Source organism: Giraffa tippelskirchi, chromosome 7 (assembly GCF_054371585.1).
Source record: "Giraffa tippelskirchi isolate mGirTip1 chromosome 7, T2T-mGirTip1v1.2.pri, whole genome shotgun sequence".
NCBI lineage: Eukaryota > Metazoa > Chordata > Mammalia > Artiodactyla > Giraffidae > Giraffa > Giraffa tippelskirchi.
The window spans coordinates 108,009,253-108,025,031 of record NC_137281.1 but is presented as its reverse complement, the minus strand read 5'-3'; the positions used below and the strand labels follow the sequence as shown (position 1 = coordinate 108,025,031).

At 45.6% G+C, this 15,779-nt stretch overlaps 1 protein-coding gene across 47 annotated transcripts in view; it reads right to left on the bottom strand.

The window, feature by feature from the left end:
• Positions 1 to 1,405: 1,405 nt before the first annotated feature.
• Positions 1,406 to 15,779, bottom strand: part of CSNK1G1 (casein kinase 1 gamma 1) — a 165,457-nt gene continuing 151,083 nt past the window's right edge. For 20 of the 47 annotated variants that reach the window (XM_081507406.1, XM_081507405.1, XM_081507384.1 and 17 more), the window contains one exon: positions 14,827 to 15,071. In XM_081507406.1, the coding sequence (XP_081363532.1) occupies positions 15,003 to 15,071 (69 nt within the window). In that variant the 3' untranslated portion in view covers positions 14,827 to 15,002. Of the gene's footprint in view, positions 6,742 to 10,764; positions 10,789 to 14,134; positions 14,242 to 14,826; positions 15,072 to 15,319; positions 15,375 to 15,779 lie in introns of those variants that run through there. The other 27 variants (XM_081507367.1, XM_081507392.1, XM_081507409.1 and 24 more) reach the window with 4 other exon arrangements.

The following is a 15,779-nucleotide window of genomic DNA, read 5'->3' as shown; positions in this document are numbered from 1 at the left end:
ATGTCTCCTGCATTGGCGGGCTTCCCTGGTGGCTCAGCTGGTAAATGAATCTGCCCGCGATGCGGGAGACCTGGGTTCAATCCTTGGGTTGGGAAGATCCCCGGAGAAGGAAATGGCAGCCACTCCAGTATTCTTGCCTGGAAAATCCCATGGATGGAGGAACCTGGTAGTCTACAGTCCATGGGGTCGCAAAGAGCTGGACATGACTGAGCGACTTTCACTTTCACTCCTGCATTGGCAGGCGGATTCTTTACCACTGAGCCTCCAGGGAAGCCCGCTCATGAAGATCTTACAGGTGTTTTTCATTAGTGAAGGAAGACCATTAAGTAGTATTGAGTAGTAATAGAAAAAACTGGAACCAGACAATCATGGCCAGATTGGTGGTGGTTTTGTGCTGTATATGCACTGGTGATTTTAGATTGTACATCATAGTTACACCTTCTGTCTGTATAGATGTTCCTCATTAGCAGAGCAGAATTACAAAGCTGCCATTTCATAGTTGTTTCAGAGCAGATCTTAACTTCCTGGTATTCTAGCACTGAAGAACCACAGGGATACAGGAACTAGTAAGTGATGAATGTCCAAATCCTTTCAGAAATATTTATCTTTAGTGACGCACCAGCTAGGGCAATGTTCAACCCAAGAGAATGATGCAAGAATGTGAAAATATCAGGCATTATTTTCATTCCTGGAACCTTCAATCATATTGAAGTTAGTCTTAGCTGGATTCTTAGTTACAAATGAACCAGGAGACGTTAAAACCAAACCAACCAACCAAACAAGCAAAATTAGCCAAGAAAGGTAAGACATTTTATTTTACATATACAAAAAGGGTGCAAACTGAGTCCTTTCCTCCCCAGACTGGAGAAGAGGTATACTTAAAGATCACATTTGTGTTTTCCATGGTGCCCTAGGAAATGGGCTACTCTGAGATAATATCAAGGCCCGTTTCCATTCACTTCAAAGAAGGCTATTTCCTCCGCAGAGGAGTTTTTAACTAAATGGTGTACAAATCTCTCCTGGAGGAACCATTTCAAATACACCTGAAATTGACATTCATGTTTAAAAATACTACAAGTTTCATTTTCACAGCTGAGCTTTGCAGACCAGTGCCAGGGTTTATGAAACAATATTATGTATCTAAAATAAAAGGTTAAAAAAAAGGCATTTAACAATAATCACATCCACACATTAAAACTGATTTCCACAGCTGATTTATACATTATCTAATCTTAAAAAAACTGCAATCAACATCCCAACATCCTTTTAAAAGTACAATGGGCAAAGATGTAAGAAACAGACAAAATAATAATATAATAAATTAGAGCATGTATACATCCAATGGGAATTGAATCAACATTATTTTCCATGGGGGGGAGCTTACAATATTTTTGGTTTCATCTCATTTTTTTTTTTTTTTTTTGCTGTTTACTCTTCTGCTTGATAAATGGGGCTTATTCCCAGAGCTTACTGCTACACTAGAAACTCACTGGTTTCTTGTTTACTTCTGAAAATATTCAGGAACACGTGGTCCAGCAGCCTGGGCTGTTTTTTTTTTAAGGTGGGCTGTGAGTCTTTATGAAAATGAAATGGACACAGATGAGCGCTGGCATGTGCAAACACACACACATACACACACACACACACACACACACACACACAGAGGCATACAAATGCAACCACACACACCCATCTGTATAGTCCTCCCCTTCCTCCGCCCCTCCCCCCCAAGAAATGGCTCATCTTCCTGAGACATTCCTAACAGATTGATAAGCCTCTTAGAAAAGCTTTCAGTGTAAGGGCTGGCCTGGGATTTGGTCTGGAGCTCATGAAGGGGAACACTGAAAATATCTCACCTGCTCTGAAAGAGGGGATTTGCGGGAAAGGGGCAGTCAGGACAGCTGTCCTCTTGTGTGTTACTGGGACGACTGCACGGCATCCCCGCTTCTTACCACGGACGAAGGTGGTGATGGCACTGGGAAGATGATAGTGAGGAGTACAAGAACAACAGCAAAATAAATTCCGTCCACAGAACTGAGGTTCTTTTATAACATGGAGTTTGGTAACCAAACTAGAAATATATGGAGTACACGTTCATTTTTTCCTTTGTAATACAAGCTGAGCTACAAATACACATTGAAGTGGACTTCCTGCTTGCTTTTTTAAGGAAATATGTCAACTATTACTGTCTATATCCAGGGAATCTACTTACTATTTTGAATACAATGGAGAAACCTATTCTTTTGCACTCAGTCACCTGCAAAAGGAATTAGGAAAAACAGATTTTTAAGACTGTTTAATTGATCAAAGATTTCCAAGATTCCTTACTTGTGGCTAAAACACTGCTTAAGATGCTGCAAACCCTCAAAAGGGCCACGGTTTCCTTATTCAGAAACAAAATCACTCCCTTCCCCCACCAAAAAATACAACCCACAGGCATCCCATTTTGATTCCTAGCAATCAATACATAAGGAGGAAGACTGGGAGTCACTGGCCGTCAGCCTCTAGGCAGGACCTTCCTGGAGCCCTGGAGTTGGCAAAAGCAAGAACCCCAGAGAAAAGTGCCTGTTGCTCAGGTCAATCCCAATGGGGTGCCGAGTCATCCTGGCTCCCTAAATGTTTCTGGAATTCATCTGCCCACCTTGGATCAATGGTGGGGATGGTGGCAGTGGCCTAGCAAAGGCAATCCTGGCTGTATGGCACTGCAAGCTCCTAATCTGAGAAATTCTAGCCCCAACGTGGCTCTGACACTGGAGACAACGTTGGCAGAGCAGTTCACTGAGAATGAAATCTGGTGTCAGGATGGAAACAGAAGAGGTGACTGGGACACAGGAGGCATGTAGACATGCATTAAATGAAAGACCAAGTTTCTTAGAGGAGATACTTTCTAGGCTGCCATGAAAGCACTTAGTTTTGAAAACTGCAGGCCATGCTGCTCACTGGAAGAGAGATGGGTTGTCTTTTGCATAAAAAAGGTTAAGGCTATGATCTTTAGTAACCACTCTGACATAACGTCACCCTCACTTATTTCTGACAACAAAAGTGGTTACTAGCACTGAGAATCAACACTGAACATGTACTCCCAACGTACATTTCCAGTGAACTAAGTTGGAAGGTACTTTCGAGGCGATGGACACCTCTTCCTGCTAATGGCAGGGGCTATTTTTATGAACTTGGGAGTTCACTGAGAATGAACAGGCAATCAACCCTTCTCCTGGAAAACTTAGAATCCTGCTATCTGCTGTTGCCCCTGCATTCCAAAGTACAGCAGGGCTTTAATTGAAGGCCAACCTAGTCACCTGACCTTGTACCTTCCCAGACCCTGTTTCCTCCTGAACAGACCCCAAGTGGCAGGAGCATGTTAATGAAGGCAGTTGTGAGAGCACGCTGCTGCTGACACACACTCCATCCTTACGGAGCAAGGATCTGGAGCAAGATCACTGGGGAACGCCAAGGGATGCACAGCAAGTGGTTGACCCTTACGTGCTTTGACTGTACAGACACAGTCATGCTCTGGTCACAAGGGAGGACCGTTTAAATCTTGGCGGATTCCTGGCCTGCTTGCCTCGATCTGCTCAGGATGCGATGCCTGAAGGATGGCAGGGCTTGGGAGAACCCCGGCTGTTGTTAGTGCTTAATGCTAACTCGGCAACAACTGCATCAGTCCTGAAGAAGACCCCTAGGTATCACGGCTGTGAAGTGGAGGAAGTGTACGGACTATGGAGCAAGCAGATTTGGGTGGGCGGTAGGTGGAGGGAGTGCCCACGCCAGAGGACCTGGCCGAGAAATGGAGGTAAGCAACGATACCAACAGGGCTGAGGAGGCAGCCCTGATGGGATGTGCTGATGGGGAGGGAACTGATGGCCAAATTACTCCTTAGGTACTCTTTTTAAAAGATCACAATAGAATTTCTCAGGGGTCTGGAACCACCCTGGAGTGCCAATGGCCCTGGGAGGATCACCATTACTTGGCATGCTAGAAAAATTTGGGTGTTTCACTTTTGTTATGAAAAATCAATTATCTGATAAGAGATTTGTGGGAGGCTGAGGGTGAGAATAGTGCATTGGGAAGAACCCCCCCCAACTGCTCAGGTTCAGTCCCCCAAGAGCCATCCTTTAAAACAAACTTAAGGCCCCCCAAAAGTCATAAATCCAGCTTTAAGAGGGCACACCCTGCAGCCAAGCTGGGAACTATCTTTGCTTTCCTTGTGGAAGTGGGGAGGCACTTAGTGGAGTATGGAGGGCCAGGGATGCTCCAGACTTCGCCACTTGCCCTTGCCCTCCCTTGAGAAGCAAGGCCTTTTCTATACTGGGATGTAGAAGTTAAAGATTCTGTACAGGAAGTTAGAGTTACCCAAATGCCAATTGAGAAACTATCTAAGTTTCAGTGACAGTGCCTGAACCACCAGCTAATGTCAAGGAAGCAAACCCCAATATTCAAAATTCTTGTGGGGAAGGGGTGTGTCCCTGCATCTCCCAGCCATTCTATTTACAGGAAAATTTCTTTTAAAAAAATGAAAGATCACAATCTTTACATAAGCTCGGCAAGTTTGAAGCCAATGAAGTGGTATTTCCTAGCCAAGGCCCAGTGGAACACAAGTGAAGCCCAGTAACTCTGTTCCACGTAAGATACATCAAGGGACCTGTCATGGAAAATATCAACTACCAGAAAGTAGGCTCACACCCTCCAGTCCAAAAGACAGCTTTACACTTCAAGCCAGAGGCACTATTATGTTCCCCAAACCCCCTAGACTAAGTCATCAGTCACTATCCCCCATGGTTAGCTCTCTCTACCCCCAGATACAAGACCTCATTCTCTGACGGATTGAATCCTTTCTCCTTGATCTTCTATGGAATGAGAAATCACTACTTGGATAAGTAACTCAACTCAAATGAAAATCAAGCGTGAGGAGATTAACTCCACACACTGATGACTTTTCAAGCAGTGAGTGAGGAATCGAGACCCTTCACAGCAGCATGTCGTGTGTCTACAGCATGGGGGACGTGGAGAGTGGACGGGGGAAAACAGGCTAGACATGTGGCTGTCTTATCTAGGAGTCAATGTCCAAGTGAGAAGATGACTTCACACCTTTCATTTCGGTCTCCTTTCCCCTGGAATTTTCCAGCACTAACCAGCCCTACCCTCCTGTTCACTTAGAGCCCCATGTACTGAGTCCGAAGCCTGCTGCTGTGGACCTGTTGGGAGAAGATCTGCAGATGCTTGGTTTCTGGTAAGGCAGGCAGGCCAGCCCAAATGCTGTAACCCATCTACTGGGGCAAAGAGTACATATCAATTTTATTTCCTGGTCCCTGCGATGAGCCAAATCTTGAGGTTTCCTCTGGCAGTTGGAAAGCAGGATCACTTTCCTCCTTCTTGTCCACTAAGTGGCAATATGGTGGTGGCTGTTTCATCACTAATTTTGTCCTGCAAGTCACTAAAGAAGTCACATGGCTATCTAGTTGGAAGTCCCTGGCAGTGGAGGAAACAGATATTTCCGGTTTTGTTAAGCATCTCCTTCTCTGGGATGAACTGTCTCCTGGTCGCAGTCTGGCTTGGCCAGCTCCTCCCACGTGCTGGAGAGCAAGGCTGTCCAAACTGCAGGCTGATGAGGTCAAGAGGCTCTGGGAGGGACATTCTTCAGCAGCCGAGAAGACGAATGAAAATTCAAGTATGTTTCCCTGCCAACCTGAGTGTTCACTCAGAAGGGCACAGAGTTTGGCTTCTTCTCTTCCGGGTGCTGCAGACCCAACTCTCCATGGAGAATGTCCTCTGGACCCATGTTCTCTTTGCATGGCTTGGCTGGCCCCATCCTCCTCCAAACAGAAAAAAAGTAAAAAAAATCCCAATATAACCAGACACAATATGCATCTGCCATGGTTTTTTTGTGTGTGTTAAAACAACGACGACAACGAAAAAGAGAAAAAAAAAAACCAACTAAAAGTGCAATAAGGTCAGTCTTTTCCTTTGCTCAGGACAACTTGCAATGTTCTACTACTACTGTCTGGAGAACATAGTTCGCTTGTCAAGAAAGCTGAGCGCGCCGACACGCAGGGACAGTAGACTGTAGATTTCTCACAGCTTGCGTGCTACAGTGTAACTTCACAAGAGGGAAGGAGGCAGTAACCTGCACCCCACGTCCAGCTGGGGGTGGAGGCCGCACAGGCGCGGAGAGGGAGCGCACCACCAGCACAGCCGGTGGGCGGGGAAGGTCCTTCCCCAGCTCTGGCCTGCATCTTCCTCCCACCTCCGTGGCCACAGCCCCAGCCTCTCACACTCCTTCGGCAGACCAAGCCTTCAGCTCATTAGCTTGTGTGCTGGAGAGGGTTAAGGGTGGGGCAAGAACCAGGAGTAAACTAAGGGGTGGGAAGAGAACAGTAGTCCTTGAGTTTTTGTGAATGACACCTTCACTGTAAACAATAGGAAGGAGAGTCAACCAGGCGGCCCAGAGGGCAAGCAGTGGAGGACCCGGGCTCTGGGACCTGCTCAGAGCCTTAGGCAGGTAGGGGTGCCCACTGACCCACTGGGCCCTGGCTGCCCACACTGGCTCCTTCTGGGGGCATCTGTTTTCTTCTTTTTGGTTTGGATCTCCACCCTCCCCCCACAGAGGAGTCCCTTCCAATGAGAAATGGCAGGAGCTGTGGATGCAATCGAGTCCCCAAGGCCTGAGGACTCCCGGGAGGCACTGGTCACTTGTGGCGCTGGGTGGTCTTCTTCCTTTTCCTCTTAAAGAAGCAGCAGCACCTGGAGCACAAGAAGATCACAAGTCAGCCTGCAGCTGCCCGTGGCTTCCCGCCTGCCCTGTGGACTGCACCCACCCACAGGGCCGCCCACCATCTATGGCGCATCCTGGAGGCAGTGGGCAGTGTCTGCCGGGAAAGCCAAAGGAAACAGCTCCTTTACTGCAAACCCTATCATCCAAGGGCTGCAGGCAGGGCAGGGCTCAGGCGGGCGTTTTTGAAAGAAGGATGAAGAAGGCTTCTTTCCTAGTCTAATACCTCAACCTGCCATCTTTCTTTACACTGAACCAAGGCTGGGGATCCTCAAAGCTGCACTGGTTGCCCCTTAATACAGAAGGCAAAATTATTTAATGCGACTTTAGTGGTCAGCAGGTATGGAAGCTAAACTAAGGCCAAACAAATGCCAAGAAAAGTATGACGTCTGGAACTCTAGGAGGCTCTCGTGATGCTACCAATGAAGGATTAAGGATTCTCTCTGCCCTCCATCCCCGGCCCTGGTCAGCTACCTGGTGTAGGCAGGAGAAGCCCTGACTCTTAATAATTGGGTGAGCCCAGATCTCTTGACTGAAGTTGGCACACTCCACTCTTCATTTGGAGGATCAGTGCCACAGTTCGTCACCAGGAAGCAGCAGGTTGCACAGTCCTTCTCAGCCAGCTTTCTGAGGCTGTTGCTGGGCCAGACTGGGTTCAAGGACTGACCCTGCTTAGGGTGGTGGGTTGGGCCTGATCCCTTCATAAGCCCTCCAAGTGCTGCCTCCTGGGTGACACCCACAGCTCCGCCACATCCCTGAGCGTGGGTAAGCCCCTGCCCCAGGACTGCTGTCTTTGGAACTGAAGTCGCTCTTGCTCTGGCAGTGACTATTCCAGAAGGGGGTGACGAGGGCTGTGGCACAGCTGGTACAAAAGATGTCCTTTCCAGGAAGCTGACACATAAAAAATGAGGACGCCAGGGGCAGAAAGTGGTGAGTGAGTCAAAGATGCCAGATGATGGAGGGTAGAGAAGCTGGAAGTGTAACTCAGGATTGCTGGATCCTTGAAAGAAAAGCTTTTCTCAGAAACTGTCCTTGGCTCTTTTGCCTCATTCTTTTGGGTTTAACATCAGAAGTATTCACACAGAAATAAAGAGCTGTTGCTTACTTCCCTAAGCCCCTAAGTCCTCCGCTGTAGCTCAGATTCCCTCCTTTTTCAGTCAGGGCCATTGGTATTCCCACAACCAATGAACTAGTTATTAAAACTTTGGATAAAGTGTCTTCCTAGAATGCAGAAGTTGATGTTTACACAGAAAAATGATGGGCTTTAACCATATCTGAAAGAACTAAACATGGAAATGCTGGAAACAGGAGCTTAAGCGAGTCTTTTAAAAAACAAAACATAACATTTTTTGAACAATTTTTTAAAAATACTGTTTTTTTTTTTTTTAAACATTTTTTTTTATTTTGGCTGTTCTGGGTCTTTGTTACTGCCTGAGGGCTTTCCCTAGTTGCAGTGGGCAGGCTTCTCATTTCAGTGGCATCTCTTGTTGTGGCTCATGGGCTCCAGGGCTTCAGTAGTTGTGTTGCACGAGCTTAGTTGCCCTGCAGCATGTGGAATCTTCCGAGACCAGGGTCGAACCTGTGTCCCCTGCATTGGCAGGGAGATTCTTAACCATTGGATCACCAGGAAAGTCCTTAAGAGAGTCTTAAGAAAGATTTTCCAGGAGTATGATGACACATGTGATGTACTATTAATGGGTGGCAATATAGTCACTAAACAAAGTGTCCTTTGTATTTAGAGACTGCATAATTTCTTTTAAATAAAAATGACTAACACTTCTGATTATTTTCAGTCCTTAATGGAATATCCTTGGGGAAGGATTAAAAAAAAAAAAAAGTCTTTTTTTTGTACATATGCTTACAGACATTTTTCAAGGTGAATGTCCAGAAATTATTAAATAAGGTGAATGAAATCTCATGGGAGCACCAATACTCCAGTAGAGCTAACTGTTCCCTGATGACCATGATTTTCAGAGGGATCACTAACATTTAAGTCAATTTCTATTATTCTTTTCGGAGGGTGCTAAGATAATGATTTTGTGTTTTTAAGTAAGTGCAATCATTAAAAAGTTCAAAATACTGTTTTGGTCCAATTCAAATGATACGATTTTTCTTTTACCTCCTCCAGGGCAAGTCATAAAAATTAGTATCTACTGATAAGCATATCATAACCTGATGTGCAAAGCTGAATTCACCTGACTGGAGGAGAGTGTAAGCTGTGGTTTAGAGCTTTAGATTAATTTTTGTTAGTTACTATAGTTAGAACTTCAGCAGTAGCAGAAGCTTTTAATAATTTTCTACCCATGAAGAAATGGTCTCTGCAATCTACTCTTTGACTCTTTGGTTTCTGTGGTGACTACCAGCAATAGGACCTGTAAAACTTCTTCAGACACCAGACCAGTCCACTGACTGACTCCATACAGATGTCTTATTCTCAGAAGATGATGAAAAACAAGTGATGAACCCTTCTTGGGTCTTGGGTTTTCTTCCAGCTGACTCTTTGATCTGCTCTCCCTTCAGCTATTCCTGTATTATGCTTCTCTGCTGTACTGGCACACCCTTCCTTTGCTCTAATGCTGGGTTTAAGCCCCACAGTATCCATCAAGTCTTCCTTAACCCTGTTGACACTGACCTCTCAAGGGACAAAAACATGTGGCCTTTCAAGCATGTATGTCTTACCTCTCCAGGTAGATTGCACCTAAGCTCTTTGGGGAAGGCCTTGGGACCCCCTAGAGTTCCAAACATAGAGTAGACGGGCACATGATAGGCCCTCTGCAGTTAGGATCATGTGACTGACATCGCACAGGAAAATATCGACCATGACAATGTCAGATTACACAGACACATGTCTGGTAAATAAATAGGCCAAATGTACTCCTTGGTACTGCAATACTACAAATTCTATCTCCACCAAACCCAACTGTTATCTTCAATACACCCTGACACTGGGGAAACCCTGCAGGCAACTTGGCTTAGGCTGGTAGAAACTGGTGCCCAATCCAGTCACTGAAGACAAGTAGAAACAAGGCAGTAACAGAGTCCAGCAGACTGTAATCACCACAGAGAATATCATCCCATGCGTGCAGACAATGTGGGGGAGGAGTCCAGACCACAACAGACCACGGCTCACAAGCACCTGGAAAGTCAAGGCAGTGTCCAAGGAGAGAGGTGGGAAGGGGGCTCTGTCTTCCAGCAAGAATGTGCCTCGGCCAACATAGAATCTTTAGGGCTTCCCCTTCAGTACACCTCATGCTGTAACTAAAAATGCATTCAAGGAAACTTTTCTGGGGGTGCAAACAAGAGGCCCCAGTATCTCATTAGTCAAGTCAGTCCATGGCCCACTAAACCCTTATAGGAAGGGAAAAGGAGAGAAAAGCGGGAAAAAAGACAGTAAATGAAAAACAAACAAAAAACTCAAACAGCAACAACAAAATGTCCATCTTTCCCCCAAGAAGTAGCTCTCTTACTCAGAGAGACTCATATTCTATAGATGGAAAAACCAGCTACACCAAAAAGAAAAGTCACAGATTTTTCCAAAGCTGCGAATTTCAAGGTTAGAGACCAAGCCACAGAATGTGAGACTATCTGGCAATGACTGTTGTGAGGAGTAACTAGATTCTGATTATACAACTGATACAGTAACTTGGTCTTCTTACCTCTGTCCCTCTCTGTCTGATAATATCTGGCTGTGTTAATTTCAGAAAAAAATCTGCTCAGCTAAAAATGAAGAGACACTTTTGGATACTGTGGGATACTGTTTTGACAGGAAGAGGCAGCAGTGTGGTGGGTTTGAAAGGAGAGAGGGAACAGATGAATTCCCAGGTACAGGCCTGCCCAGCACCACCTTGTGGATCTAGTGCCCCGGCCTGGGTGGGGACGGCACAAGGTGGCATACGGAAGGCATTGAGTGTTCCTGAGGCATTTTGTTTGGCTTTGCCAATCCCAACCTAGCCTGGTCCACTCCCCGAGCATGTGAACTGGAGAGAGGGACTCACCACAGGTTGAGCATTTTCAGGCAGCTACAGAGTGTGTGAAGAGAAAAACACAGAAGGAAGAGAGAGAAAGAGAGATATTAGTCCACAGAGGTGAGAGGAAAGCGACTCCCTGTGAGCCATGCAAACATGCAGTATGTGTCTGTGTTTAGGTTCTTCCTCGGTCAAGGTAGGGTGAGTAGGCCCAGGCCACTTGGTCCCCACACTGAAGTGGAGCGGGTAGGGGAAGGTGCCTGCCAGAAGAATCAAGGTGGGAGCTGGAGCTCCGTGAGGACTAAGGCAAAACTGAAACACCTGGTGGGAGCCCTAAGAGTGGGCTTTCCTGGGCAACTTCCAGAAAGGGAGCAGGAGAAAGGGCATATGATCCTGCTGGTATAAATTCAAACAGGCACAAGGCCAAGTCATTCTGGTTCCCACATGAAGTCGTACCATGCAATTTGTTAAGCTGATCTCCCAAATATTCTGAGGGAAAGAGAAGTCCCGGGCCTTTCTGTAAGACCAACATACATGTCTGACCAAAAAGGCCAGCAGTTAGCTCTTTCTCTAGAGGGGAAACAGGCTTAAGAGACACTTTATCCTATTAGGAGATGTCTCAGGACAAGGAGGGTCACTGCTGCTCTGGATTAAGTTATAACTGCCAAAGAAGGGCCTAAATCCCATTCTTGTTAATTCTCAGGGGAAATGAGGTCCACATGTGCCAAGTTGTAGCTAAAGTAAGTGGATAACCAAAAATTCCTGTGTTCTTACAAAAGTCAACCAAAAAGCTGCCTTGCCTCACTACCCTTTCAATCACACTTAAACAAGGATATGTGTCCTAGAGCTAAATGTCAGTTAGACATTTATTTTGTTGATAGTACAAAGAAACAAGATCCTGTTCTCTCCTCCTTTACACGAAGCAAGCTGGGTGAGGAACCCAAAATCAAAAGCTTGGACGTAAAGGTTTCACAGTTTGCTCAGGACCCTCGTTGAATCTTAATCTAAAAGCAACAGCCCCCTCTTCTTCCACAAGCAGGTTGCATGGACAAATGGTGTCACAGCTGTGTGCAATGAGCAGTTGTGTGGGATGCCTTGTGCTTCTCTAGCTGTGACTTCTTCCCATCAAATCGATCAGGCAGGTGGACACACGGCTCCCCCCCACTACTCCCCTCATACATAAAAGGCCACGAAGAAAAACACATGGCTGTGCCCTGACAGTTCTCTGGGCAAGATGGATTGGCAGCTCATGAAATCACTGGGGAAATCAGCACACAACATGTCCTAAACCATGCTTTTGGATGACATTTGGTCAAATACGATTGCTCCCCTCTGGTTTCCACACCTTTCAGAAGGCTTGAACCTGGCACAGAGGTCCTTTTTGCTGAATGGGGAGGCTTTAAACTCTCTTTATGTCCTGGAATTTAGATTATGTCAGAACAGAACACACCAGATTGAAATCTCTTTGTGCGAATGGTCCCCTATCATACACACAGAACACAAACACCACATTCACATATACAATTAGTGTACACATTTACCAAAATGAAATGAAATAAACTCGTTCAAAGATAAATCTGTACAGGGCACATTATAAGACTAAAGCCCATTCTACCCTGGTATTCAGAGCACAGTAGTAAATCCAGAGCTCACCTGGCCTTCAGAGTAATAGCCACAACAGTGGACTGGGAGTGAGGTGGGGGTGGGAGGAATGGCACAGCCATCTTTCAGCTCAGAAAATATTTGGGTCAGACCATGCCCGGTACAGTGGTTCCCAACCTCAGTTACACATCTGAATCACCTGAACTTTAAAAATTTCTGATGCTCAGGCTATATCCCTGATAAATGAAACCAGCATCTCTGGAACCAGGATTCAGGCATTTGTATTTTCTTACGTGTGCCAGAAGACTCCAAGGTGCAGCCAACATTGATGGCTCAGAAGGTAGGAGTACCACACTGTATATTTGGGAGAATGAAGTTTTGTTGTGGGAACTGAAATACTGAGTACCATGATAACTTCACTTAAAGTCCCTGAGAATAGGGAGCATGTTTCCTTACTGAAAATGGTCTCCTCCTGACTTTAAACCCCTCTTTTGCCCTCCCTGTATATTAGGGCCTTACTTTAACCAGGAGAGGGCTATCTGAAGCCGCCTTCAGTGAGCAGGGACTCAGCAAGAGAGTCCAAGTCTTTTTATCTCTTTGTGTGAATGGCCTCCTCTCTACTGGGTTGGAATCCTCAAGCCCTGGCTTCTGAAGGAAAGGACCTTTGGAAGCAAAGTGAGTTCATCACAGAGATGGGTGGCAGAGCACAGGAGTGGGCAGGGGAACAACCATGCAAAGTTGTACTGATATCCAGAAGGAAGAACGCAGATCTTGACTAGCCTCTTACTACCTCCTATGGAGGCACAAACATCTTCTGGCTGGTGCTTTGGCTATCTGGGGGCTCAAAAGATCATTTAAGGCACAGTATCATTATAGATATGTTGCCTGCTTCTGAGAACGAGATACGGGAACAGCCTGCATGTTCTCAAAGGGTTTATAAGAAAAGTCATCCATAATGGGTGTGGCAGAAGTTGCTAATCTGTGAAGGACTTCTCTCTCCCTACCTCATGTTGTATTGGAGCTTAAATCTGGACCTGAACTCAGGCTGGGACAAAAAGGGAAAGTAGTGATGGAGACGCTGCTTCTGTAGCAGAATCAGTAGTATTTCACCTTTGACCCCATTTTCTAAGAGTTTAAACACAGACCATGCAGAGAGTGCTAGAGGCTAGTGGGATGGGCAGGGCAAGGCAGTCACATGCAAGAGAAGCAGAAAAGGGAAGAGGGGCTCCCCCACCTTCTTGGGGTTAGTGTGATTTCCTCTGCTTCCCAAGACTCAGTCATTCAATAGGTACAGATAACTGACTAATCCAAGTCTCTCTGAATTCAGAATACTTTGAGAACAAAAGGGCTCTGAGGCCCTTGTCTAGGACTACAGATATATACAGTGGTTAGCCAAGAACCAAAAATCAAAGGTTGGTCAGCATGGCCCATGGTGAGACAAGCAGATTTTTCTCTCTGTCCCTTAGGGAGCAAGAGGCTCCAGGGCCCCCAAGAGGCTCCAGGGCCCCCAAGAGGCTCGTGACTATTCTTGGGTGTAGCTTTTATACCATGATCCTTTTAGTTCACTGTGTCTTTTCATCCACGTGGACTAGAAAAAGTGACTGTCTTCCCAGAAATCACAGCTAAAGAAGGGTGGCGGCGGCTAAGGTACCATGCACAAAATAAAATGGTCAAAGGAAGAAAGCGGTGGGCACAAGCATGAGGAATCCAGTCTGAAATGAGCAGCACACGAGAGGAAAAGACAGAAAAAAGATTTTTCAACCTATAACTCAAAAGCCCCCTTGAAAGATGAACGTACTTAGCTTCCTCCACTACCTCCACCTCGGCGTGAGCTGTGATAGGTGCATTGGAGTGGGCTCCCGTGGGGTCGTCAACATTCAGCTCTCCATTGGTTGAGCTAACCACCTGAAACAGAAGGACAGAGTGTGACAGACACCATGGCAATAGGAGCCTCCTGCCAGTGCTAGAGAGGCTCACTCAGGGAGATCTGGTCTCTAGCTTAGGTAAGAGCCAGGCAATGTTTAGAACGTTTGTTTTTCTGGGCTAGGGGGCCAAACGTCCTAATTTAGGGAATGTGCCCAGACCCATATCATGTGAAAGCACAAAACTCATATAATGATGATAACTTTCATACTGAATGCCTACTCTGTGTTAGGAACTCCTGCTACATTGTGTTGTGTTGTGTGTGTGTGTGTGTGTAAATCTAATCCTCACAGAAATCCTATAAAATAGTTGATATTACTGTCTCTAATTCTGTTCCTCTCAGCTTATTATGCTATAATTATATACAGACTCAGTGATGATGTTAAAAAAAAAATCTAAAGAGGAAATCAATAGTAAGCATCGAAAACTATAAGCAGTCACACTTTCCTTCAGAAATTTCTTCACAGCTTTGGACCTTCGGTTTGAAGTTACTCAAATAAGACTGCCACATCCTCTCTGTGTGAGAGGCCAGACAGTAAGGAAACACTTTCCCTTGGAAGACCGGTCTTATGTCGACAACCTTTATTTCAGGTTCAGTGTCATCCCATTTCTCACTGATGGTCCCCGAACTGTAACTGGAGGCTCTCACTCCTGTCATCTGGTTAATGTGGAACTGATCAGGCTTCTCTTGCTTGTGCAGCTGCTTCTGTCACCTGGTTTCATTTCCAGCACATGATTCCTGCTTATGTGGGTGCTGGGAAGTGGGAAAAGGGACCCCGCTGGACAAACCACTCTGCTGTTAAAGACCTTGGCTGAAACATGGGAGAGAACCACAAAATAGGATAAATGGTTCAGATATCATATGCCCTTGGGTAAGTAACTTTTCATCTATATGAGACTGTTGCTTATAGATTGATGTGAGAATTATACAAGAAAATGCATGAAACCATGTCTGGTATAATACCTGGTGCACTATAATGGAAACAGCACAGCACAGTAGATAAGAAATGGGCTCTAGACTTACTCAGCCCTGGGTGTGAACCCTAGCTCCACCACTTACTTGCTGTGGGTCCTTGGGCAAGATCCTCACTCTTTCTGTGCCTGAGCTTCCTAATCTGTAAAATGGGGAAACAATCCTGCTTACCTAATTGGGTTACTGTGCAGACAATCCACAGAAAGTGCTTAGCCCACTGTCATGGTACATGATAATGGCTCAATAAACATTCACAGTACTGTTATTCTCTCTCCATAAATGTTTACTTTTATCTCCCTCCAGAGCTGGGAGGGAGTAATCTGTAAAAATTTCCTGCACACTTATAAAGAGGAAGGTGGAGGGAAATGTTTAGTCTAAGGAATCTTTGAGGTATTTATTCAAAAAGGAAAGGGCAGACAAGGTGAATACTACTTATCAGCAGTCTTTGCCCACCATTATTTCTAAACTAGAAGTATTTATTATTTTTATTAATTACATCAATATAAGCTTTACAAAATTATTAACAATGCTACCGTACAGTTAGTCA